The following is a 27,894-nucleotide window of genomic DNA, read 5'->3' as shown; positions in this document are numbered from 1 at the left end:
AACACAACACTGCCTTAGGTACCAACCATGTATATGTATACATGTGTTTAGTGATAAACAAACAGTGTTCACCCTCAGCTGTAAATTGCTTTTCGTTTTTTTAGGTGATTGCTTTGGTCTGACCTGTACGTTGAGTGACATCGGCTTTTACGCAAATGTTACATGTCAGCAGAGTCATTTGCAAGATGGATGGCTTTGCTAACAACTCCGCCCAATTTGAAGTCAGTTTGAAGCAACCTTCTCGTTTTAGCTCATTTCTGCTGCTCCCTAGTGGCTAGAAGTCAACAGTGATTAACTCTCATAAAGCCTCCAATCAAGATGATTTATTTATCAAGCAAAAAAAAGTCAACAAATATTGATCAAAGTGTTGCACAATGAAGTATGAAACACTGGAAGGCAAAAAGGCTTAAAGTGCACTGGAAAAAGTTACAACATACATTATACATTTTCTTAAAAAATGATGCAAAAAGAAGAGACTTTAATTCGACAGCTTCATGTCTATTCAGAAGTTGTTGAAGAGAATTGTATGGACTGTTTCACTCTGAACAGCAATCAAGACCTGGGCTGAGAGGTGTTTTCTAAATACTTGATGTGGGGATGCAAACATTTCACATTTAGTTCAAAAATGAAGAAATTCTGGTGAAAAATGTCCAGCATGTGTCATTGTTGTGCCATGCTTTAAACATAATGAATAGTCGTAGTTTAAAGTCTATAAAATATTAACATAATTAATAAATCAAATCTATGCTCATAAACAATTTCCCCACACATTAAACACATCAAGCTGAACTGAACAATCAAACCTAGATTAATTACAATCAAGCTGCCCTGGCAGGGATTGTTTTCCTCTCTGTTTCCTGTTACTGTTTTTTCTGTCATTCTTTCATATTATGCCTTTTCCCTGATTGCCTTTTCAGTTTCATTTGAATTGATTAGCCTGATTTGACAAGAGTTCCACATCCTCCTTGTTTATTCATTTTTATACTTTGCATCCAAACTATAGCGCTTTGAAGGATTTTCTATACTGCTGATTACACTGATGATCAATATTTGCTTCTGACTGCAAACCTTGTTGTGCTGTATGTTTGAGGATGTGGATTCTCTGAGATTCCAGTGTGCTGCAGTGTACAGCTGTAAATATCTTTGCAAATACTCTTTAAAGAAATTTTCTGCTTTTATCTTCTTCCAGAAATGTGCAAGTAGCTAAAATGAATGGCTTCAGCCGCTTACTCATGTTCATTGGGTGAGGGGTTCTCAAGAAAGATGGAAGCTACGGTTGAAGGGACATCTGTTTAATCGGGGTGCTCTCTGCATAAAGAGGTGTGTGCATGTCTTTCTGTTCTGCACAACCATTACTCTGATCCACTTCACCCTAGGCAATTGCTGCGGTTTTAAGGAAGTCATATCTGATGCTGTTTGGATGAGGGGTCTGACAAAAAGTCGTCGCTGCTTGTGAACAGGGTTCACCATATGTGTATTTGTGTGTGTAGATTTCATTCACTGACATAAAATCAAACTCGCAAGCAACTAATAAAAATAGCTCTGCATGTTAGCGTTAACATTTCGGCACACATACAAACAGTACAGTTTAGGGAATGCCCTTTTTAAAAATGATGTATGTGGGCATTAACTGTGCTTCTCAGGCTGATAGTGACACACGGGGCAAGCTGCAGCAGTTGTCTTTAAATGCTAGCTCATGCAGATAAAATCATTTAAGATATCACCAAATACTATATGCCTGACTGACTGCCGTTCTAAACCAATGCTGTTGAACCACCACAGCAAAGTGTTGACAATCCAAATCGGCTGCGTATTTTGCCTTTTACTTCTGCTACGAATGACTGCAATTACTGAGTCAGGCTGCAAGCTGCTCATCTGAATGAGACATGTTTGAAATGGGAAATTCACTGTCGTGGTTAGAAATGGGAAGAAGGCTTCATACGTGCGGTCTCTGCAGCAGCAAGTAATTTTTGGTGGGGAACATGAAAAAGCATGTTTGTAATTGCCTCATTTTCACCACTGAGATGCCCTTGATCAAAGCCTTTGACCTCCCAGATGCTCTATCAGAGATGCTCAGAGGCAACTTCCCAGTGTGTCATCAAGTACGAGTAGGCCATTCCTGCAAAAGAAACAATGAAGTATACGAAAGAAGAAGAAAAACACTACGCATTGTAGCTGTCAGTACAATCATTTCTTATCAAGAAAAGGTCAAAACATTGATACCAAGAGTTCTGGAGCAGAAAAATGTCCTGATGAATCAGAGATCAAGATTTGCCTTTGTTTTCTGATACTGATACATAAATCTATCACAATAAATATTTACTTACACTTTAAATAAAAAATGTAAAATTATTTTACAAAATACATTTTTCAGCATAGTTTTTTCATCTGTGCAAACAATTTCAAATCTTGCCATAATTCCCTTTTTTCTGACCCAGTAATAACTTATAACAGCAGATAATTAAGTAATAACAGATAATCAGCAAAATATGTGGGCAACACAGTTATTATTCATACATGCTTGCAGACTTCTGCCACAAAAAAATGGAAAGCACATCCAGGACATGTTTCTTGTTTTTACATTTAGCATCAGTATAAAAAACAACCCACCATAGAGTCGCCTGGGCTCTTAGTAAATGTAACTGTGAACAGCTCTTACCCACAGCTGAAAAATTCAACCACGATGATTATTTTGCGACATATATTTTGCTGGAAAATGTCCGCTTTGCTGATGTTATCCAAACACAAACCTGGAGTGTTTCAAATGAAAGAAACAGGCTTCACATTGCGGTCACGTTCATGCAGGGGTCACATTGAATATTCTGCACTTTGATGAATTGAGCTGGCTTCATTAACATACTCAGTGCACAGGAACATACATTTCTGGGCATTTACACTGAGGACTTGAGATGGGCATGTGACCGCCTGCACCTTTAAAGCTTCAAATCCCTTAAACCAGTTAGTTCGCACATTATATCAAAGGTGATGTTACTACTTAATTAGACGTAATTAGACAAAACAAAACAAAAATACGTACAAAATTTACAGAAACTACACACGAAAGAGAGATATAAAACACTGAACATTACGAACTGTTTTCTTGCATAAAACAAGAGAGAAAGTCTGTCCTTTTCAAATCAACCAAACAGAAAACCTTAAATACAATTCTTTCCCTTAAAATGTCATCCAAAATTAATGAGGTCTGCACATTTCACACGTTAACTTAAAGATCACCGTGTCCTTCAGGTGCCCCAGCTGGAATATAAGACGACTACACCATCTGATCTGATATGCGTGACACGTTGTCCACATTGTGAACTTGAGTGGAGAGGGATTTTCGACTGTCTGTGCGCGTTCTGGTCCTTATCCTCCTTGTCTCATTTTCACGCTGGCCACAACAATGACAAGAAAAGGCTGATTTGAACTCCTCGCGGAACTTCCCTTAAGAAAAAAACGACAACAAAATCTTTATAAAGTCCACCTTCTTTAAAAACCATCTACAAGCCTTGCATTAAAAATAGCTTAAATTTTTTGTAAAAAATAGCTTTAATTTGCTGGGAATGACAGCAAATCATTCTAAGAGCTTTTTTTTTTTTTTTCCATAAATGCATGAATTAAAAACTTGCTGCTTTCTCAGAATTAACTTTAGCTCGCATTTACATTTTTCTGTTTTCAGGATATTAGCAGATGAGGAATATAAAGCCGTGAATTGTGTTGTTGGTGCCAGTTTGTTCACTAGAGGGCAGTAATGAATCCTTAGAGGAGAGTTCAAAACTTACCACTTAGGAAATTGTAGATGATTGGATTTGCAGCACTGTTGGCATATATGAGCCAGTGTGAGAAAGTGAACCACGCATACACTGTCTCTCTGTCGTTTGTCTTCTTGAATGTCCCAAACACTCTGGAGGTAAAATGTGACATGGTATCATTTTATTCATTCTTTTTTTTTTTGCATGCATTTTAATCACAAACCTGTCAGGGCGGAAAAAAACAATACAAAATATGGCTTATAGCAAGCTCTACTGTTGATCTGGGATGCAGCAGAGCTTCCTTGAGAGATTATTACCTTTTCATGACATTGAGCACACTGATTGGCAGGTAGCACAGGGCGAAAACAAAGAGCACCACCATCAGCATGCGAGCTGTCTTTCTCCGGGCTCTGACTTGTTTGATCTCAGCACAAACCGTGCTGGTTCTAACCCTCACCGACTCCCCCGGTCCTGGAGTTGGAGCTGAGCATTTGATAGACTTCCACTTCCTCTGCAGCACTGATGTGCTTCCAGGAATCTGTTGATTGAATACATTAAAGTGGATACACGCATACATCTGACCCTGGAAGCCCATTGTGAAATTTATATTTATAGCAAATGGTGGAATACACACCTGTTGACACCACAGCTTGTGACAAATCTGAATGTATGCCAGGACCATGAGGCACAGTGGTGCGAAGTATGTGACAATGAAGAAACAGGTGTGGTACACCTTTGGGTAGATCTCAGCTGTTGAAGGATTTAAAAGGAAATACTTAACAATATTGTAGAGAAAACATGAGTAGTTACTTAGTAGTTAAAGACTAAAAGGCAGATAATGATGAGCGTCTAGAGAACAAACATGTCCGCTGACAACTTTTTCATAAGCGGCTTATTATTAACTGACCCTTCTGCTGAGTGGCACAAACTAATGGCCTAATGATGGAGAGCGGGTAAAGTTTAATGCTTTTTTTATATACTAAATGTTCTGCAACACTACTCATAAAATTCCAAATTCAGGAGATTCCACAAATATAGTCAGTCCCTCCCTTTAAAGTCAGTTTACCATGTGGCTGGTATTTTTGTTTCCTGAAAGGCCTGACACCTTCACCTTGGGGCCATTTGCCAGTGCAGACATCCAGCAAACATCCACTTTTTTGCCAAGCTGATCTGACTCTTAGTCAGCCAAATAGCTGCTTTCAAAAGAAGAATCTTCAGCGTCCAAACCCAAAGATGGCACAATAAGTAAGGGGTTCAACTTGCTCATAATTATTCTTCTGTTGACAGAGCACTGTGAATTCATGCCCCAATATCAGACAACCTGAACTGTGGTGCATACCACTGTGTCATCCTGCCATCTTGCATCAGCACACGGAAGAATTCCTCAGTCATATTTATCATTTTATCTTGTTTTGACATCTTTTTTAGAATGAAAATGAAGTTGAAGGGTCGTCATTTTGAAATGCTACAGGAAATCAAGTTTTGCATCGAAGACACAAAAGTACCAAGAAAAAAACAGCAACTGTGAAAAGTTGTTGGAGTGCTGCTGAAGGAGATGAAATTAGAGGGGAGTTTGGCCAAATGCAAATCTGGTAAGACTGTTGATTATTTTCATGGGCGGAGTCGCTGAACTTTGTGTTCCGTCCTTGTATAGCTCTCCGATCAGAGTCATTCATGAGCTACTAACTGACTGCCATTAAAATATCAAGTCATTACTGATTCATTTACCCCTCATCGACTTCTGACATTTTTGTGTACTTTATGTAACAAAAAAACATCATTTTCCTCTTATTACTGCTCTGCCTGTCAATCTTGCACTGCACACTTTCAATGATGACTGCAAGCTTATTAAAGAAAGCAATCTACGTTTCAAAGGTAGTCATTAAAGGTACCATCATTACTGTAATATAATGAATGTGAGGGGATGAAAAGCTTCCTCTCTTTGTAAGGTTTGCCTCTTTTGACTTCTTCAATCACAGACGCACCCTGAGTGACTTCATCTGAGCAAAAGCAAAATCCACCCATCCCGCTTAGGTGCTCACACTTTATGGATAAAATGCCAAGTGGGATGACACGTGATCAACCCATCTATGCTGGGGGTGGAAAAGCCCAATAAATGTCACTGCAGTTGTTGTTTAAGTAATTTAGTGAGTCACTCAGTTGAAGTTGAAGCTGTGCTTCTAGCAGCGAGGGAGACATGTATTTTCATAATGTGTTCATTTAGTTTGGGAAGAACTGTGAAAACTAACCTCCCCAGTGCTCATCACACACCGTGAACAGACTGGTCTTATTTGTGAGTTCAGGCAGCAGGCTGCTACACTCCATCACAATGGCCTGGGGGATCATGATGATACACGACACAACCCAGATAACAACAATACTCTTGCGCGCCCTCTTGGCTGTACTCTTGAACATCAGTGGGTGACAGATCGCATACCAACGGTCCTGGGCGATGCAGCTCAGCGTTAGGACTGATACAGAAACGGAGATGGTCTGCACAGAATGAAAAAAAACTTTTAACTAGACACACAAGATGTTCACCATTTAATAGCCATACAGTTTGCAGTTGTTACAGACAATACTAAATGCTAATGAGGAAAATAATTTTAGAACATGTATTTGTAGGCTTGAATCATAGATTGGCAAACACTGATGCATGGGACACTGTTAGGATGCCTGGGTCGTTGATCCAGAGGTTTGAGTTTATTATATTATTTATCATTTCTAGTCTTTGGTTTCTTGGTCTGTGTTCTGTCTTATGGTTTACGTCTCGGTTCCCTCTGTTGCAGTGCCTGCGTGTGAGTCTGTGTCTTTGGTTCAGTCTGTGTTGTTTCCTGTTTTATTTTGAAGGTCCATGTCTGATGTTAATGTATCTGGTTTTGCTTCCCTTGTTTCATTAGGCCTGATTTGCCCCAGCTGTGTTTCCCTCCTGTTACCCATTCCCTGATTGCTCCCTCTGTGTATTTAAGCCCTGTTTCTCTGTGTCCGTGTTGTGATCTACCCTTATCTTGCTGTGTGTTCTGTCTGAGTAAGTTTATTTGCAAGTTTGTTACCTTTTGAGTTCATGTTTTGCCATTGAGTGTCTGCACTTTGGGTCCTCCTACTACCATTCCTGCCTGCACACAGCCTTCACATAACAGACGCCTCCTATGCTGGAGACGCTCTTATCTCTGTGTTGCAGATGAGTCTGTTCACTTCAAAACAGCGGCACAAATTTCACGTGCAGGTTTAAAAGCAGTGGGTGGTCAATTTTTCTTGGAAATAAAAGGCGGAGGTTTCTTGTTTTTGTAAAGGGTTAGCTTATGATGCCTGGCGCACTAAAATCACTCTTGCTGCCTAATTTAAAATGTTCATTTAAGCAGTCTTAAAAAAAGGAAAGATTGCACCTTAGTCAGAGCAGGGCACATCCTCATTGCCCTTCAACTGACAGAAAGTCAATTGTTCATTGAGTTTGGATGTTATTGAGTTTTGATGAATCCTGGATGGTTACAGGTTAAGTATGCTGAAAATGAAACGTGTGTAAATACTGAAAGAAACCTTGAGGAAAGTGAATCATTGTTTGCACGATAACAGGAACTGTCGGTGGCATTTAAATGCTTTGAAATGTATATGTTAAAATGACGTTCCCACTCAAACGAAAAAGACTGCTGCCTTTAGGCCAAAACAGCATTATTTCCACCACACTGCTCATTGTAAATTGCAATGATCATTTTTCACTTGCTGGCACAATACACTGGGAAATCATGGATGAGTTTAATCCGGATACCAGCTGCAAGCTGAAATATGGACCCCTTTTTTTAAAATATTATACAATGTGCTGCATTTGGCTTCTGTTGCACCCTGCTGTGAACCTATTCAAGGTATTATAGACCCCCAGCATACAATGTAGAACAGCAGAATAGGAATCATACCAAAATGTTACATAAAATGAATCACCAAAGGGGAATTAGAGTAGATGCTCCTGGATTTTAAAAAAAGCAGCGGGAGATGGCCCTTACTGCAGCAGCAGTTTATGATACAAAGCTCAACAGTAAACAGGGTGAATGTCACTATGAAGACCTTCAAAGAGATTGCTAATTAAATGCCATGAGGTGCAGTATGTTTACCAAACTAGCACCTGACACACAAGAATTCACATTATGTTAATTCCTTTGCTTTACAGCTGCATCCCTGCAGAACATGTAGTCAAAGTCGTGCCACCATGAGGCTAGAATTTACTTTGCTGTGCATAAACAATATAATATAATATAATATCTCAATACAGTTCAACCCCACAAACTGGTTAATAAACTAAGCAACTTAGGACTCAGCAGCTCACTGTGCAGCTGGATACTGGACTTCCTGAGCAACAGACCCCAGAACGTAAGAATGGGAGAGCACACCTCCTCCACCCTCATTCTGAATGTGGGTGTCCCACAGGGGTGTGTCCTCAGTCCCCTCTTATACTCACTTTTCACCCATGACTGTTCACCAATCCACACCAGTAACACCATTATAAAATTTGCTGATGACACCACTGTCATAGGACTGATCGACAACAACGATGATTCAGCCTACAGAGAGGAGGTTCAGCATCTGAAGCAATGGTGTGACGACAACAACCTGCATCTGAACACAGCCAAGACCAAGGAGATGGTAATCGACTTCAGAAGAACAAAGCGATCTGAGCACTCTACCCTCTACATTGATGGGGAGGAGGTAGAAAGGGTAGAAAGCTTTAAGTTCCTCGGAGTCCACATCTCGGCCGACCTTACCTGGTCCACAAACATCTCCCACCAGGTAGGGAAAGCACAACAAAGGCTGTACTTCCTCAGGAAACTACGTCAGGCCCAATTACCCCAGAGACTGCTAGTAAACTTCTACCGCTCCACCATTGAGAGCCTTCTGACTTACTGCTGCACACTCTGGTTCAACTACTGCACTGCGGAGGACAAGAGGAAACTGCAGCGGGTGGTGAGGGCAGCAGAGCGGGCAATCGGCACTTCACTAACCCCCCTCAGAGACATCTATACTGGCAGACTTCAGCAGAAAGCCAGCATCATCATCAAAGACCCCTCACACCCTGGACACTCACTTTTTTTCCCCCCTTCCCTCTGGTAAACGCTACAGGTCCATCAGGTCGAAGACAAACAGACTATAACATTATTTAGTATTTAGTATAGTTCCAACAGCACCCCCCCCCCCCCCCCCCCCCTCCCCCTCAATGTGCAATATCATTCCCCCCCCACACTCAATGTGCAATATCACTGATCACACTGCACCTCTCAATGCACCTGCTAGTTAGATGGCATCTATGTGTATGTATATAGATGCAAGTGTGTATGTGGAAATATGTGTGTGTATGTATGTACGGATGCAAATATGTATATATACATATATGTATGTATGTGCGTGTATGTTTGCAGGTGTATGTATAACTTGTACATATCTTTCTTGTGTAAATGTAAATTTGTCTGTTATTGTGTAAATACTTACGCTATTGTGTACTCCACACACATGGAGAGATGCCAAACTGCCTTTCACTGTTCTTGTAACAGTGACAATAAAAAGCTATTCTATTCTATTCTATAACACAGTCTATTAAGAGTATGAGATATATAATCTTTGCAGGGTAGTGTGGGACTTTGTTGATCACAATGATATGCATTGAGAGCATGAACCAATGCCAAATAAGATTGTCTTTTTTGCATACATATTGTCAGAGTGATGCTAAAGCAGTGTTTTGCCTGAGGCATTAAATCACTTTAGAGTAACATCAAAGGTCTCACTCAGTGCACATCCTGGGGGATATGAAAAAGAGGTTTTTTACCCTCATGAATACCATGAAGAAAAATGGTAGAATAATAGAAATATCGGTCTTAGCTCGCATTCATAGCCCTTGTGAATTGTTTATGAAAATGTCAAAGATTCTAATATCCTGTTTAAAAAAGCAGATGTCAGGGTTCAACTCTTACCTGCAGATAAGGGACAATTTTGCACAGAGTGTTTCCAAAGAACCACGTCTCTGTGATGTCTACCACAAGACTCGCAGGCAGGCAGATGATGGTGACCAGCACATCAGCCAGGGAAAGATTCACTATGAAATAGTTTGTCACGGTGCGCATGTGACGGTTCTTCCATACTGCAAAACAAACTGAAAGTGATGCACAATCAAGGATGGGCCAAAGACAGGCAAACATTTATCACATCAGTGCGTGTGAATTTTATTTGAGCCACCAGTTTCTTGATATTCTGTGTATGCTATCATACACAGAGTATGAATTAAAATTAAACTGCAGCATTGTTTCAGTTGCCTAAATCAGGAAATAGACATAAAACTTTCAGATATTTAAAAGAAAAATAGCTCATGTATAGTACTGTGTAAAAATCTTGAGCCTCCTTTTATTTCTCCTTTTATTTTAATTGTTGTCTGTGTTGACAACAATTTCAATTAAAAAAACATCAAGTTCATCACTCCATAAGTCCTGTTATAATATTCCATTGATTTTCAGTTTAGTTCTTGTGTAAACTGGCATACCAAAGCCTTTTCTTCCTGTTTTTTTGCTCTTAATCTCCTTGGAGATTGAGATGATGGACCTGGGTGTTCACCTGACCAATAAATTGGACTGGACTAACAACAGATATGCCATCTAGGAAAGGACAGAGCTAGCTGTATCTGCTACAGAGAGTTGTGTCTTTTGGAGTGCAAGAGGAGCTCCTGAAGCCCTATGACTCTGTGGTGGAATCTTTTTTTGTGTGTGGTCTTCTGGGGCAGCAGTATCTCTGCTGGGGACAGTAAGAAACTGGAAACTGAAGAGGATGATCAAGAAGGCCAGCTCTGTTGTGGGACACCCTCCTGACCAGGTGGAGGTAGTAAGTGACAGGAGAGTGGTGGTTAAGCTGTCATCCCTTCTAGAGAACACCTCCAACCTCATGCAGGTCGCTCTGACAGCACTGAGCATCTCCTTCAGTGACAGGTTGCTGCACCCACGGCGTGCCAAGGAGAGGTCTTTCCTTCCAGCTACTGTCAGAGTCAACAGCAGTAAATGTATGACAGCAGTGATTGTACACATATGAATAGACACATGCACACTCTGTGGTCTGTATATATTTCAAAGTTCAACACTCAATCCCTGCTGCTATTAACATCTAACTATGCCACTATGAAGTATTCTGGTTTGCTGCTACTATCTTCTTCTGCCATATATATATATATATATATATATATATATATATATATGTTTAACATTTTCTTCTATTGTTTCTGTATAGTATTATTTTTGTTCAGTTCTGCTGCATCTATTTATTTCTGCCATGCCCACTTTGTTGCTTTAATAATGTGAATTTTCCTACCTGTGGGACTAATAAAGGCTATTTTATCTCATCTTATCTTAAAAATGGCTTCATGACAACCAGTGAGTATGCCTCCATGAGTCACAAAGTGAAGGTCCACAGTCTGACTACACATGTTTATTCAGTATGCAAAGCCCCAATTTAAAACACTGTAGAACACTTTTGGTTGCTTGTTAACCTGAAAACACTTCACTTCTTGAAAGTTCTTGTTTGGAGAACTCTGAAAGTCCATTATTTATCATGTTAGCACTCCTCTTTCTGTCATACCCATTGCACAAAAAGTAAACAGTAAGTTACACACAGAATGTGCCCAAGTGGAGTGAATAACCAAACCTGGAAAATGAGACTTCAGTAAACAGTAGAAGGGCCAGATGTATCCATCGGGTCCTGTGTAACGTCTTTGCTTGATTTCTTCATGTTCATTAAGGACATGACTTATACTGCTCATCTGCTGTAGATATTATTTTAGTGTTATTTTATTTGCTACTTTTTCTTTTGTTCCCCACTTGTTCAGTTCCCTCCAATTTTTTAAGGATATACTGCACACAATGCTGAAACATGCCAGCTTTTCAGTAAATAACTATTTGAGAATCGCCTTGTTAGTGGAAAAACACTATTTTCTCTTATTTATGGGATTTTTCATAGTCTCAAGTTGTAATAGAGTTGCAGTAGGTGCCTTTTTCATGCTTGAATCACTCACGTGTTTTTCGGCTTAACAACCAAAAAAAAAAAAAAAAACCATTCCTCTAATAAAGGTCATGTAGAAGCTAAGCCTACACTTGAAGCCACTGAGGTGTTCGTTGGCGGGGATGAAGAGATGCCACTGTTATGTTCTCAACTTATCACAGTCCAATAACTGGCGCTAATTACATGTTTCTACAAAAAGTGACCCCTAGCGCACACGTAAGGTAACAACACAAAAATGGCTCCTACAGGTCAGGTTCAACGACTGGACTGAAAATCAGTGAAAAGCAATCCAAATGAGAAAAAAAGTCTAAAGAACTATCCTGTAACATACTAAAAAATAAAAAATTAGAAGAAAGTCCCTTTGAAAGTAAAATATAAAGAAATGTGGGGTGGCTCAAGATATTTGCATGGTACTGTGGGTTCAAACATTGCCTTTTTTGTTTTCTTCATGCACAGCTGAAATCGGTGGTGTCACATGTCAAGGTAATAAATTTTTTTTTTTCATGCCACATTAGTGCATAATGTACAGTCACAGTATATTCTGTGTATCTGGGAGGCAGCTGTTGCTTCTGAAATAGCTTTTAGTATTCATTCCTGTGCAGGGAAATTATAACCTAGAAAATGAAAAGATTTGGAAGGTTGGTAGAGAAAACACTAATATCTCTGAAGTGGAAGAAATGCATTTTTTTGTCACAAAATATATTTTTCCAGAAGGAAAAAACAAACAAAAACAAATTAGACAGCACTGCCGAAAGTAATAGTTTGAATCAGGGAATGTAATGCACACATTTGCCAAAGGTTGTCTAACTCCTTTAATGATTCAAGGTGAGAGGCTTTCAAATGCAAATGAAGCTTTAATGTACACTTTTTTAAACTTTCAAAATCATTTCCCAAATGGATTCTGATTTATTCGAAAACACAGTGACTGACAAATACGCAAGAAAACTCCTGCTGTAGCTTTGCCTTCCCTCGTTTCATGTGCTGCTGTTCCAACATTTTGTTTCTAGTGAGGATAAGAATTATAGGTTAGATGGTATTGCCGCAGAGAATTGATTCACTCCAAGAAGAGCTCCGGGAAAAAGGCTGACAAGAAAATGCAACACTGCACAACTAAAAACAATAGAGCGGAAAATTACCTCACAGACAGAGACCAAGGTGGACTTCAGGTACAATCTACTATCTTTTAGTGACAGTATGTATCGGTTTTATGCCCCTGCGTCATTCATAATATACACCAGTGGGCCAAGATATTATGTCCACCCACGGATGAAAAGAATAATGCTAAGATTTAGGATTTACATGGACCAACTTTTGGAAAGACCAAAGGGAGGTTTTGATGACTGGCTTGGATCATTTCCAAATCACCCAGGTTTGCTGGGGTTTTCTGGTCAGCAACAGTGACTGCTGACCAACATGTTCGTGGATCTGCTAGATAAAAAATATGTTCAGAGGAGCCTCCGTCTCACAACTTGAAGGACTTGATCTGTTGCTAACATCTTGTTGCCAGATAGCATAGGGCAACTTCAGAGGGACAGCACACTGGCCTTTTTCCCAGCAGACATTTTCGGTTGTCATAGCAGGAAAAGCACAGGTGCTGGTGTTAGTGGTAACACATGACAAGCAGAATGTAGCAAACCGCTGAATTTACTTAATATGCATATGCTTTTTTCCACTATAGCATGCAGATGTTACAGAAGCTTGTAATTTTGCATCAGAATGACCCTACAGGAGATGAGCAAAGTCTTCACTAGGCTTGGATTCACTTTAGAATGAATAAGAAACAGAAATTCCTCCTAGTACACTTTTCCATTAGCTCACACAAGTAAACATACCAGAAAGAATGATAAAGAAAGAAGTTTTCCCCTCCTTAACAGCTGGAAAATTCCCATCAAAATCTCACTGCATACCCATGCAGACCAGACTGGCTTTCTGGCTCTTCAGTTTGCTCCTCAATCCATTCAGTACCCTGTAGATTCAATTATGACTGCGGTAAGATATGTGTATAAAGAGGGCTCATATATTTACTTTTTCCTCAGGCCTGTATATGTGCTGTGATGGTGCAGACCTGGGGTGGATTATATAAGGAGGATAAAAAGTCTAGACTGTAACTGAACTACACACAACATCAAAGAGAAGATACAGTCAACTTAAATTATCTTGTGCATATCTGATCAGTGCTTTGAATATGAAAAGTTGCTACAATGCTGTGAATAAATCAGAGGATCTAGAATAGAGTAATACTGACGTCAACACACGCGTTTGGTTTGACTGAATTAGTGTTTGATCTTTTTGCAGTAAAACACACCGTTCAAATATAAACTAATATTCTCCTTGCCCTTTGTTCTATTGTATGTTAACATGAAGTGTGAGCTGCTGTTGGAGGATTCATATCTTTTCTGCTGAGGGAAAGTTGTCTGTACGCTGCTTTTCTTTCTAATGCCTGCATCACTGACTACCATTGCATCACTGCAAAAAGTTAGACATTCAAACCAGAGAGAGGCCTTTCTCTCCGGAGTCTGCATGTTCTCCGCGTGCTAGCAGGAGATTCCTGTAGGAACTCTGGTTGCTCTCACTGTCAAAGCCATGATAGGTTAAATCTCCTTCAAAGTGCTCTTGACCAATGTGCTGGCTTAGAGCTTGAATCTCTGGGCACTGCCTGCAGCTGCCAACTGCTTGCTACGTTTGAGATGTGTATCAGTAAAGGATACATATAAGTAGGTTCAAAGCTTCACATTCAGGTATAGGGGCAAAAGCACTACAGGCACTGTGTAAAACTGAAACATTGCATTAAAGCTACTTTCAGCTGGCTCTTATTCATGAGGGGTTGCCACAGCGGGTAGCTCTGCATGTTTGATATGGCAGATTTTTTACACTGGCTGTCCTTCCTGACACAATCCCCCTCCGGGGTGTTTGTGTCTCCTCCTGAGATCATTCTAGCGATTTTTCACTTGTTAGGCAAATACGCAAACTACTTTACTTGCATTAAAGCTACAATACTGGGGATGAATTTATCTTCAATAATATGGAAAACAGAAGTATTAACATCCAATTTATATTTTCTTTAGCTTTATACTTTATATACCATGAACAGACTCAACAAAGAAAAGTGTACACAGATTTTTAGAAAAAATGACCTTCTGTGACAGAAAACAGTGAGATTTTGCCTACCCATATTCAAAGCTAATTAGTCTGTACTACACATGTGCTATTCATTGATCAGTTAAATTGTAAAAAAACAAACAAAGGGAAACCCTATAAGGCCAGCGCTACAAGCATATAGTAATTTGATTAACAACATGCAGGGCAGCACGGTGGCACGGTGGTTAGCACTGTTGCCGCACAGCAAGAAGGTCCTGAGTTCAATTCCACCATCAGGCTGGGGTCTTTCTGTGTGGAGTTTGCATGTTCTCCCCGTGTTTGCATGGGTTCCCTCCGGGTACTCCGGCTTCCTCCCACCGTCCAAAGACATGCAGCTTGTGGGGATAGGTTAATTGGATAATCCAAATTGTCACTAGGTGTGAATGGTTGTCTGTCCCTGTGTGTTAGCCCTGCGACAGACTGGCGACCTGTCTAGGGTGTACCCCACGTCTCGCCCTATGACAGCTGGGATAGGCTCCAGCGCTCCCCGCGACCCTGAAAAGGATAAGCGGAAGTGGATGGAACGTGCAGGGACAAAAGATGAAAGGAGAGCACATCTCTTCAACAAACAGCAGGAAATGAAGGCATCGAATGGTCCACTGTAGTCGTTGTTCATCTGGTTGTTGACCTCTTTAATCAAATCCGTTTAAATGTGGATTTCTTTCTCTGTCATTTTTCAGATACCGTCCAAAAGAAAATACAGTCTCAAAGTCATGTCATTTCTGATCAAGGGCAAGCAAATCACAACAAACTTTAGGGAAGCTCCATAAAAGTCCATATCACATGTCAGTCTATGTCAGGCAAAGTCACTTTAAATTGGCAGCGCCTGATATAAAAGCTTCAGTTAGATAAAAATGTCTTATTTAAACTTATCTGTATCCGGGTCTCTGTCTAATTTATATCTAATTAAAATCCATCTAGGTGCACAGCAAACAATTTCATGCTCTTAAGCAAAGAAATTTATACTTACAATATGTTCTGCTACAAATGTTCACAGTGTAAACAAACTAAAAAAGCCAGTGAAAAGCAGCCCTGATTACAGGCTCCATATTCTGAGAAATGATTTCTCCAGTATTAAGAAAAAAAATATGTCTGCTTATGTGTTGCTTTATTTTCATATATCTTTCCATTTTTATTCCCTCTTGTTCAGCCACACAAGGATTTGAATTGGGCTCATCATGGAGACAGATATGTTGATTTAGGTAATCTATGAATAATTTCTAATCAAAATTGAGATACCATTTGCACAACACAGCGCTGTTGGCATTTAAGCTTCAGTAGGCAATGTTATTTTTCATATTGTATCAAATGAGTTTCAGGAACGAGATGAAAATGTGTTTATCCACTTGATTTCACTGAAGAGCTTTTTGTGTATCGATCAAGAACCTTATGTGTAAAGTCAAGTGACGCACATGAATAGGTGACTGGTTTTTCAGTATCAGGAGTCCTAATAGATAAAAAAAATCATATTATATTAATGTGCAATGTCAGTTAACTGTTGGCTCTAAGATGGCAGCATCCCTTTCTCTCTTTCTCTCTAAGTGACAGCAAGTTTTGAACAAGCAAAGAGAATATAAGACAGCTGTTCTGAAGCACTTTGATCTACAGAATAAACGGTTGAATGTAGGCTGTGTTGGAGTGAAATGGTATATAAGCACTCGACTGCAGAGTCTGCACAGGCATGTGAATGCTAACCTGCAAGGAATGAAGGCATCTGAGTTCAGCACTGCTCACTTGAGCCACACTAGAAAGAAACTGTCACGAATCTGAGCACCATTTGAAATATGACTTGATTATCCTAGAATGCGATGTGGTTTCAGATCTTACAAGCATCTAAAAATCTTTAAATAAAGCTGCGCTATCAGAGTTTTTTTCTCAATTTAATTAACATTTAGACTAACAACTAAGAACTTTCAGTAAGTTCTTAAAAATTACTTGCTTAGATCTTAAGATTTTCACAAAAAAAACGAGATGCTAGATGGGAAAAGGAACTCGAGCTGCATCAAACACTGAATCACTGCAATCAACAAGTAACAAGAGACTGACATTTTGAAACAGAATAGGGGTCACCACCTCTGCCATTTAACGCTCACCCTGACAGACAGAGCCAATGATGCTGACATGTCGTGCATACAAGTGAGATCTGAACTCGGAAAAGACTTTAAGCACCTGTCAACACGCTGTTGATACTTCATGTGCCCAAAATGTAAAGACAACATGCTAAAATCAAGAAACAGATTGCAGAGACTAAGATATTAAAGTAAAAAAAAAAAAAGAACTATATTGAGATGAAGAGATGAAGATCATCCGATGACACCGAGGTTTTTTAAGTGTGCTGGAACAATTTGGGACAGCACCTTCAATTCGTGAGCAATTAAATCTGATCAGCAGGTTAATGCATATTTGGTTGTGTGCTGCAGCCTGGTGTTGCTTGCATTGATAGCAAGGTGACACTTGCACAGTAATGACAAAACAATGACATCCATCAGCCCTGTTTTTCTTCTCACCTGGTTGTGCATTTATGGTGCAAAGTAAATATAGCTGCAGTCATGGCCCTTGGTACAAGTGAGCATAAACCAAATTTTTAAAGGAAGATCATTTAAAATGCAGCTTTTCAAACAGTTTGACAAATATCACCAAACACACAAAGTTTTCCGTACAGTTTGACACAAACTCTGTCTGTTAGCTACATAAATACACAGTTGTTATATTTCCCCAGGGAGAGAAAAAAAGATGCAAGAAAGTTTGAGAGATTTTCAAAGGTACGGACTGGTCAATTATGCCCTTAGTGATGGCTTAATACATTTTTAGTTTTTAGATCCGATGGATCTATGAGCAGCGTGTTGTTGAATTATGTTTCTGTAAAACATCTTGGATAACAAATGAAGTATACTAACTGTGGCGCGATGTGGTCTGCGGTTCCACTGCAGAGGAGGGGTGGTGCAGTGGGCTAAGGGGGCGAGATGCCAGGCTGGCTGATGGGGCAGCTGAGCCCAATATACTAATCATGCTCTCCTTACTTCAGTGATGCCGAGACCACGAGCTAGGCAGTGTGTGTGTGTGTGTGTGTGTGTGTGTGTGTGTGGGGGGGGGGATTATTTGAGCAGCTTTGAGAGCAAATCACCAGTATCAGTAAAGAAGTTTCACTGGCAATACTGCATGCTCTGACTACACTAACATTGTTATTCAAATACTATATCAGGCAGTTTGACGTACTGTGGTAAGGTTTACAGTAATGGTGCAGGGCAGGCTGTGGTGTTCAATGTTAGATTACATCAAGGCTAGAAAACATCCATTTATGTTTAAAGTGATGATGCTGAATAGATTCACTTACTGAATTCCACTTTTCATACTACCTTATAGTGTCTAGGGGTTAGAAATCAGCCATGATAGCTTGTGAAACATCTGCTCACATCTCGTTGATTTCAGTTAAATCCAAAAACAGCAGTGAGTATTGGCGAAGCAGCTGACGTGATACAAATTGTGATCCCTCAGCTGATTGCTCACTGGTTTCTGAAGTCCTGCTTTAAAGGGTAAATGTTGTTGGAGCCAGAAGTGAACTAGAAATAAAGAAACTTCAGTTTTCAGTGCCAACTCTGATGACAAGTCCAATTTTTATTTCTTTATAAAAACTATGATTAATAGATCATTTTTAGAACTTTGCTTACACTGAAACGTCTGTTTATGGCCATGATAGAATACTAACATTCAATATCGTAATTTTTAAGAAAATGTTGACAGATTACAGGCCTTTCTATTACTCTCAGGTCTAAACCCAAAATAAAATGCTAAAATCAGTTTAAAATTGTATGCAGTATCTCCCACTTTATCTGTAATGTTTTGTAAATGAAATATTTGAACGATTACTGTTACTGAAATTACTGCACCACAAAATAACAATTTAAAAATGAAGAAATGGCAGATTCTACAGTTAGTTTCAGTGTTTATATTATGAGGAAACAAAATGAAATAAAATATTATCTTTTACTATACAGGAGAAATATCCTTGTGAAAATCAATCTATGTTTATAGTAGTCACAAATAATCTTCTTATGGCCTCTGACAGTAAATTCAGCTTAAATTATATATCTATAGATTCCGTTTATTACTTCTAGGCTGACTTATTGTAATTTATTATTATCAGGATGTCCTAAAAACTCCCCCAAAAGCCTTCAGTTGTTCCAAAATGCTGCAGCGAGAGTACAGACAGGAACTAAACAGAGAGCCAAATCAATGAAGGAACCAATGAACAGAAGCCATATTGAATTCTCTTCATTGGCTCCTTGTTAAACACAGAATTTAATTTAAAATCCTCTCCCTCACATATAATATCTTAAATAATCATGCCCCATCTTATCTTAAAGACCTTATCATGCAGTATCACCCCAAGAAACCACTTAACTCTTGAGCTGCAGGCTTACTTCTACTCCTAAGACCCTTAGCGTACTTAAAAGTAGAATGGTAGGCAGAACCTTCTGCTTCCAGGCACCTCTCCGGTGAACCAGCTCCCAGTTTGGATTCAGGAGACAAATACCCTTCCTACTTTTAATATCAGGCTTAAAATTTTCCTTTTGGATAAAGCTTATAGATAGGTCTGTATCAGGTGACTCTGAAACCTTCCTTAGTTACGCTGCAATAGGGCTCGGCCTCTTGTAGCTTCCACAGATGAGCTGAGCGTTTCTTCTTCACCTGTTTCTTTTCACTCTATATGTGTTTATGCACCACTTTTTATTTATTACTAAACTCTCATCCTCACCACCTCCTCCGGCTCATCTAGGGGGACACTGAGGAATTCTCAAGCCAGTCAAAAGTTAGAATGTGTCCTGGTCGGCCACAGAATGGAGGTGTCCTGGAAACATCTTGGTCAAAAACCCTTACTGATTGTTTCCTTTCAATGTGAAGGAGTAGTGGCTCTATTCTTAGTCCCTCCTGAATAACTGAGCTTCTCATCCTATTACTAAGATTGAGCAAAGCCACCCTCATTTCAGCTACTTGTTTTGATTTTGATTTGATTTTGAATTCCCACACTTCATGGTCATAGGTGAAGGTAGGAACATAGTTAAACCGTCAAATCTACTGTAATGCCTACATGCTTAGCTTTCTCTTCAGCACAACACATCAGCACACCATCCACATCACTGCAGACACTGCACCACTTTATCTGTCAGTCTCCTGCTACAGTTTCTTAAAATATGTTAACTCCTCCTCAAAAAGCACTCATCAGTGAGTCAGCCCTGAAAAAGGTGGAGTGCAGTGTGCACTCTATTCTTTTTCACCCGAGAGCCATGGCCTCGGACTCGGAAGTGCTAATTCTCATTCCTTGCATTTCACACTCAGCTGTGAACCACCCCTGAGTGAGCTGGAGGTCAATGCCCAATGAAACCAAAGGAACCGTATCTTCTACAAAAAGCAGAGATAAGACTGATGTGGAGACGCTCCATCACCTGGATATGCACAGAATTTCTGTCCATAGAAATTAATATTATACTGATCCTGATGAGGAGCTGAGGATGAGCTCATAGAGGTGAGTGATTACAAAAATGGAAAAAAATCATTTAAAAAAATCCAAAACTATGCTACTGCCTAAATAATTGTAGTAGCAAATATGTGAGCCACTGCTTTCCCATTTCATTTTTCAGTGGTCATAAGTAGCCCTGCAAAAAATAACCCAAAGAAAATTCATGGCTTTGGTTTTCCTCCTGATCTGATTCACCAGCTGCAACATATCACAAAGCATAATAAAATAACAGAGACGGGGAGGGTGATTTACGAAGTTCATTACGTTTATTGTCACCAGTCCATGCTAAAAAATCAGCCAATTCTGGTCCCAGGCCAGTCAATCAGTGCATTTCTACAAAACAAAAACCTGTTTATGGGGTTTGTGAGCGATGGCTGAGTGAGTGGTGGATGCAAAAATAAAAGGCTCTTTCAGTGGTGCCATCTTCTTTTTTATTCCCGTTTTCTTCAGAGCAGTGGGTTGGTGTACCCTATTTACTGCATTTGGACAAAATAAAAAAAAAACAAAGCTAAGAAAATGAATTGAAGTTGTGGAAAAATACATGTAGAATTTATTTAGAATCTCCATCTTAAAGATAATAAAAACTAAAAACTGAGGAAACAGCTTTGCACCAGGCTTTTCCCCATTTCAATAGCGCCCCTGTCAATATACCTACTATGGCCTGCTCAATAAAACAACCTAATATAAAATTACTCGAGAGGCACTAAAACTCATGTCTGCATAGTCAGAAGCACCTCCCACTTCAGGAAATTAAATACTGAGCACAAAATTAACTTACAGCAGCGCTCAGTCCCTCATTTAAAAGACAACAATAAGGAAACAGTGGGAAAACAAATTTAATTTAATTAAGAGAGTGGGCCTGCTTTACAATTGCTTACAATCAAAACATCCTTCAAACATCAGACAAAACTCCCCCTGACATCCCCCCAGGACCATGACGATAAAAAGAGTCCTAAAGGACCGGCACCTGGTTTGGGATTTGCTGGATTCAAACTAGACTGGAGCCGAGGTGAGGTAAGAAATAAATAAACTACAAACAACAGATCAAAAACAAATCCTAGAACTATTATTTAGTTTAGCTGCAACACAGCAAGGTTACAAGAACTGAGTGTTGTGTTGAGGATTCGCAGGCTTCCCTTTGATGAGGTTAAAAAACATTAACCTGAACTGTGAATTCTTTGTGATTCTTTTTATATAAGTATTTAGAATGAGAACAAATGATCCAGTTGACAGCCCAATTAAGTTTTTTTTTAAATCAAAATTAACATAACTACCACTATAATGCTGTGATGCCTGGGAGCTATAAAAAGGACTGAATGGACATTATACCATAGATTTATAAATATCAGCATAATCCAACCAGCTGATAATGTTTGTCCTGAAAACTCCCAGTAACCTACTTGCAGAAACTCACAGGTAGATAATAAGTGCATAGAAGCTGCACAAAGATAATGAGGGGCTTTTTTAGCAAGACAGAATCACTCAGGTGGAACTGACAAACAATGTACTGCTAAAAGCTATTAAATATTGGACAAGAGTTGATCAGAAAAACACAATACTTCCTTGTTTCAGTTGGATAGCCTGTTCTTACTGTGTACGATTATAGAGTTGACTTGTTGCAGGCTCTGTGTGGTAAGTTTAGTTCAAACAGTTTCTACTGTTGTTATAGCCAAACCTAAACTGTTGTGTAGGAACAAAAGACCTTTAGATGATTTAAGATAATAAATAATTTTTATATTAACAGTTTCAAATCACCTTGAAAATACTTTTTATCTCCATTTTCTATTAAAAGGCCTGTAATCTTGTGATTTGATTAGGAGAGTATGCAGGACTGCTTTTTTTGAAGAGCTTGTGATCAATTATTCTTAAACAAAAAAGACTTATAAATGCCAAATAGTCCTGTAAAATTTAACGTGCATGTTTAAATTCTTGTTTGAACTTTCACCAAGCATTTACTGATCAGAGCATCACACAGAAGATAGCACTGTTTCACAGGACATTTGCTGCTCTACTTTTTACATAACAGTATGATTTATTATACAAGTACACAGCATTGTGTGGTTCAAGTTAGTGTATAAAATATGCTGATTGATTTTCCAAAGGAGGTTATCTCTTTAGTAAGTGAGTCAGATCTGAGATGTTGGCACACACACACACAGAGAAAAAAGAATGAACCTACTGTAGGTCCAGAGATGAACCTATTGCAGTTGAGGAAATAATTAGTAATTTTAGAAGGTATGCTAAATAGCCAATGGATTGGGACACTGAATGGTGCTTTTCTACTGTTACTGTGCACTCGTTCACCCAGTCACACAGCGCTATTTATACAGCACTTTCATTCTTTGTCTAACATTTACACACACACTCATACTGCAGTGGATCAGCATAAGGGGAACCTTGGGTTTCAGCATCTTGCCCAAGGATGCTTCAACATGCAGACTACAGGATCCGGGGATTGAATCCCCGACCTTCCGATTAGTAGACGATTCACTCTACCTCCCACAGCCACCCCTGCTGCTGCCTGTGGGTGTCTGCCACAGCAGCAGATGTGCATGCCTACTTCAAAGATTTCTCCTCTCAGTGCAGTCATAATAAGTTTAAGTTTATCACTAAAGGCAAAAAAAAGCCTGCATCTGCTTCTGATATATGCTTCTGGCTGATGGCAAATAATATACCCGCTGCCCTTTATAGGGCACATCACCGAAAAATGAAGACAAGTAGTGTTTAAAAGAAAATCTAATCTATAAAAATGTGTTTTCAGCACACATTTAAAAGCAGACTATTGATTTGGTTGACCTAATGAGTGAGGAAGTGCCATTCCAAAGTTTATGCACTAAATGTTCAAAAGCTTCGTCATCTGTGGATTTAAAGAAAAAGCATGGACCAGTTAAGACCAACTGAAGGCAGACTGAGGAGGACTGAGGGGTTCACATGAAAAAATTGTTACAATGAAATAAATTGGAGATGATTAAAGTGTGATTAATTGGCTGTATCACTAGTCACATAGTCTACACTCACTTGACGCTTTGCTAGGTAGACCTTGGTAGCTTTGGAGTTGGAAAGAACTGTTTTATTTCTTCATGGCATAGATTCAACAAGGTGCTGGAAGCATTTCTTGGAGATTTTGATCCATATTGACATGGTAGCATTAAAGTTACTGGAAATTCTTTGGCCTCACATCCATGATGTGAAGCTCTCCTTCTACCTTATCCCTGCTGGACTGAGCTCGGGTGACTGTGGAGGCCATTTGAGTACAGTGAGCTCACTGTCATGTTTAAGAAACCAGTTTGAGTGGGATTTGAGCTTTGTGGCAATGTGCTTTATCCTGCTGGAAGCAGCCATTAAAAGATGGGTATACTGAGGTCATAACAATGCTCAGGTAAGCTGTGGTGTTTAAACTATACTCATTTGGTACTAAGGGGCCCAAAGTGTGTCACGATAATATCCCTCGCACAATTACACCACCAGTAGCCTGATCCAGTGATTCAAGACAGGATCATGTTGTTTCATGTTGCTCATGCTAAATTCTCACCATCTGAATGCTGAAGCAGAAATTATGACTCATCAGAGCAGGCAACATTTTTCCAGTCTTCTATTGTCTAATCTAGGTGAGCCTGTGTGAATCACAGCCTCAGTTTCCCGTTCCTTGCTGACAGGAGTGGCGCCCAGTGTGGTATTCAGCTGCTGTAGCCCAGCACCAGAATACAAGGTTTGAGATCTTATGTGTTTAGCGATCCAGTTCAGTATACCTTGGTTCTAAAGAATTTGAGTTTATGTTACCTTTCTATCATCCCAAGGCATTCTGCTCATTTTCCTCTGACCTCTGATGGTTTTCTGCCCAGTAGATCAGCAGTTTCTGAAATATTCAAACCAGTCCTTCTGGCAAAAACAACCATGTGTCACATTCAAAGCCACTTAAATTACCCTTCTTCCCCATTCTGAAGCTCGGTTTGAACTTCAGTAGGTCTTCTTGACCGTGTCAACATGCTTAAATGCACTGAGTTGCTGCCATATGATTGCCTCATTGGATTGTTGTGTTAACAAGAAGTTGAGCAGGGTAATTAGCCCTAATGTTTCCAGTGATCTAATAAGAATCCCCTCCCCCCCCCATTATCAGTTGGAATTTTAGTTAATGTTGCAGTGCCTTTGACGTAAAATTGGGATGGCACAGGATGGTGGCTTCCTGTAGCAGAATCTTAGTTAAATCCCTATCAACTGAATTTTTGGGCAACTTGAGCGTCTTGAACACAAGGTGTAAACACTGTGTCCAAGGTTTAAAAAAATAATAATGTTGCAAACATTTTAGCAAAAGGCTTCTTGTAGTTACACATCCGTCACATACAGAGCAGATTTATTTGTGGTTTCTCATTACTTTTTACTCCATGTTCAGTGTCTGCCAACTCTCTGAGGGAAATATCTGATGCTTTAGCTCAGGGGTCGGCAACCCGCGGCTCCGGAGCCGCATGCGGCTCTTTAGTCCTTATTTTGCGGCTCCGGGTGGTTTGGGAAAATAGAAGAAGTATTTCGCTGAAGTGTACTTTATTTGTGTTTAGTTCTTTTTTTTAACTTGTAGTTCTAAATTGGAAGATTATTGTGATTTTGAAATATAAAAATAAAATTATATCTTATTATTTTTTTCATCGCTCAAAATAAGCGTCACACTCGCGGAAACGCCGTGCATTTATCGAGACTTTCAACCCCAGATAGCCCAATTATGGATCTTCGGATCCACATTATGTCGGCAGATGTTCTCCACCGTGAACTATGTTAAAAACAAACACTGCTCCCGCCTCACAGATGACAGCTTACAGTCCTGCGTAAAGATGAAAGCCCCGATTTGCAGACGCTGTGCGCCGAGGTTTGGGACCAGAAGTCTCATTGTAAACATATCACAGCAGACCCGACGATGTTTGCATGAACATGCTTTTCAGCATCTCTTTATTGACCACTTTTCACACACGGTCCAAGTGGCTCTTTGGGTGTTAAAGGTTGCAGACCCCTGCTTTAGCTGCTTAATGTTATGCTCGCCAGGTGGTCGCTAACATCGTCTGTGAACAGTGAAGTTATAAGATCTTCAAATCACTCCTTTCATACAGGCAGCGATTTGATGAATCAAAATTTCTACTTACAGCAGCAGGAAAGGTATGTTAAAGAGGATTACACTGAAAGACCCTCTACGAAAAGGAAGACTAAAGTTTTAAATTGAGTATCTACTGTACAAGGTGTGCCTGAATCCATTACAGCAGCAAGGCCATTTACTATGAGAACAAATACTTTCAGCTCTAGCAAAAAATCCACTGGATTCCTTTTCCCTTATAGGGAAAAAAATGCAACCATAAATGCTGATTTTATAAAATCTCACTCTTCACTTCTGTCTAAGGAAGAAATTCTCCAGGCAGGGGTGACACCTCTATTGTCACTTCCTGCTGTTCATAGCAAGTAAAACTACAGCAAGCATCAAGAGAAAACAGCACACAGAGCAGGAAACAAAGAAAGAGAAGCTGCGATGATTTAAAAGATTCGCGCTGTGCTTACTCATCTAACACTGACAGTTATAATGAGAACCTGTCATCTCTGGCTTTGAAACTCATGGCCATACTGATTAAACACACAGGGACCCCTCCAATGTCCTCGACTGCTCTGTTCAGCAAAGAAATGCAAATTTTACTCATAAACAAAATGACTAATTTGTTTCTTAAATGACTTCTGTGTCATTTATGAAGTATTTACTAAAACATTGATTACATCAGCAACCAGGTATTATTAGTAAATCAGTACTATAAAGCACATATTTTTGTAATCTGAGCTTTAAAAAGCAAATGATAACCCTGCTTATTTCACTTAACATGTTTAATATGAAACTGTTGAACATTAGATTGTGAATAGCTGGCCTGTCTGATTTCTGGAATCGTAACTTATCCACTCATGTATCATTTTCAGTCGGTCTGTTCATTCTATTGTGAGACTGAAAACATAAAAGTGGAAGTAGACTCTGCGCAAGGGTGGAAAGCTGTTTTCTGAAAGCATCTACAAAATTCTCTTGGACAGCATTTACAGTGGCCCATTTCAAAATGTCATCCACTGTCTGGGGAGTGGGTGTTGCATTAAGGATAATGAAGATGGCAAGAGGGTGAATGCTGTCTTCCTCGCTGAAATACCATACAAATTATTAGACTGGTACAAGCTGCCTAAAATGACAGATAATGTGGCACACCTTCAGCCTTCCAAGCTGGAGTGCAATTCTGCAGTGCACAGCTGCATCTATGTCAGGGGCCCTTTTCCTTGTTACCAAAAAAAGTCTAAAAATAGCTAGTGGGATCCCTGAGATGAGATACAGAACACAAACCTGCACAAAGACAGCTTTCAAAGTTGAAACAGATCAAAGTGCAAGCCGCAAAAGAGCAGGTTATTTTAGTGACTGTGACAATAGAGCTTCAGTAGAGCATAACTAAGACTCCCACACTGACACAAAGAAGGAGGTTCTCAAATATGTGGTAGCAGCCCGATAAGAAATTTCACAATAAAAAACACAGAGCTACAGGTCAGTCTGGCTTCTCTTTGTTAAATAGTAAAACTGCCCCTGCTGTTAAACCATTGAGAAAATACACCAGCAACAAAGCAGTCCAATAATGGAATTTCGCAGGCAATAGGTCTGCAAAACTTGCAAGTTACGCACATGCACGGTGTGAAATGATTTATTTGTGCTCGATGTATCTTCAAAGAAATCGGAAGGTTACCGATTTTCCAAAATTAACCTCACTTTCCTGCACTGATTGACGGGCTCTCCTCCTCATTGATGCTTCCACATCAGCAGAGGCGCGACTGCGATTAGTGAACATCACAGAGGGGGGGGAATGCGCTTCTTTAGTTATTGATCGCTCTTCATTCAGATTTTTCTCATACTTCTAGTAATATTTGCGCTGATATTATGGAGAGGTGGGGAAAAAAAGTTGTTCGAAGTGTACTTTTGCTTTATGATTTTTGCAAGTTGTTAAGATGAACGGAGGGAGAGAAAAATGAATGCATTTAAAGGTACGACTCACCAAGCGAGTTCCCAATGAGTGAAACGAAGAATACAATAATGTAAGCCACAATGAGAACCCATTCATACTGCTTGGGGTGTAAATACTCTCTCCAAATGTATCTCAGAAGTTCCTCGTCATCATCCAAGGTGGGATGCACATGTAACTCCGTGCTGTTGGGTAAATGTCCAGAAGATAAGCACTCCTCGCAGTCCACGTTCCCAGTGATGCCAGACATGCTTCCAGGTGTCTTGTGTGGCGGATGAACTGCAGCTGTTGCTGGTGCGTCTGCAGTGACCGCAGGTTGTTTGAGCACACTGCAAACGCGATTCTAAACGCGCTCCGCACGGACCACTCGTCAGAATGACGCTGGTCTCCCCTCTGTCTCCATTCAAAGCCACTGCAGGGTCAAACACCAACACAGCACATTGTAGCGAGCAACGAGCTC

General features: G+C 39.8%; 1 protein-coding gene across 1 annotated transcript; it reads right to left on the bottom strand.

The window, feature by feature from the left end:
• On the bottom strand, nt 1-27,894 carry hcrtr2 (hypocretin (orexin) receptor 2). The gene is made up of 7 exons (XM_013269038.3): nt 27,468-27,894; nt 9,704-9,882; nt 5,999-6,242; nt 4,384-4,499; nt 4,067-4,287; nt 3,780-3,901; nt 1-3,441 (listed from the first exon to the last, which is right to left on the bottom strand). The coding sequence occupies exons 1-7, from the start codon at nt 27,682-27,684 to the stop codon at nt 3,272-3,274; spliced, it is 1,269 nt and encodes a 422-aa protein (XP_013124492.2). The 5' UTR covers nt 27,685-27,894; the 3' UTR covers nt 1-3,271.

Source organism: Oreochromis niloticus, linkage group LG13, assembly GCF_001858045.2.
Source record: "Oreochromis niloticus isolate F11D_XX linkage group LG13, O_niloticus_UMD_NMBU, whole genome shotgun sequence".
Taxonomy (NCBI): domain Eukaryota; kingdom Metazoa; phylum Chordata; class Actinopteri; order Cichliformes; family Cichlidae; genus Oreochromis; species Oreochromis niloticus.
Note: the sequence above shows the minus strand (reverse complement) of the source record. Positions and strands in the feature narration are given on the sequence as shown.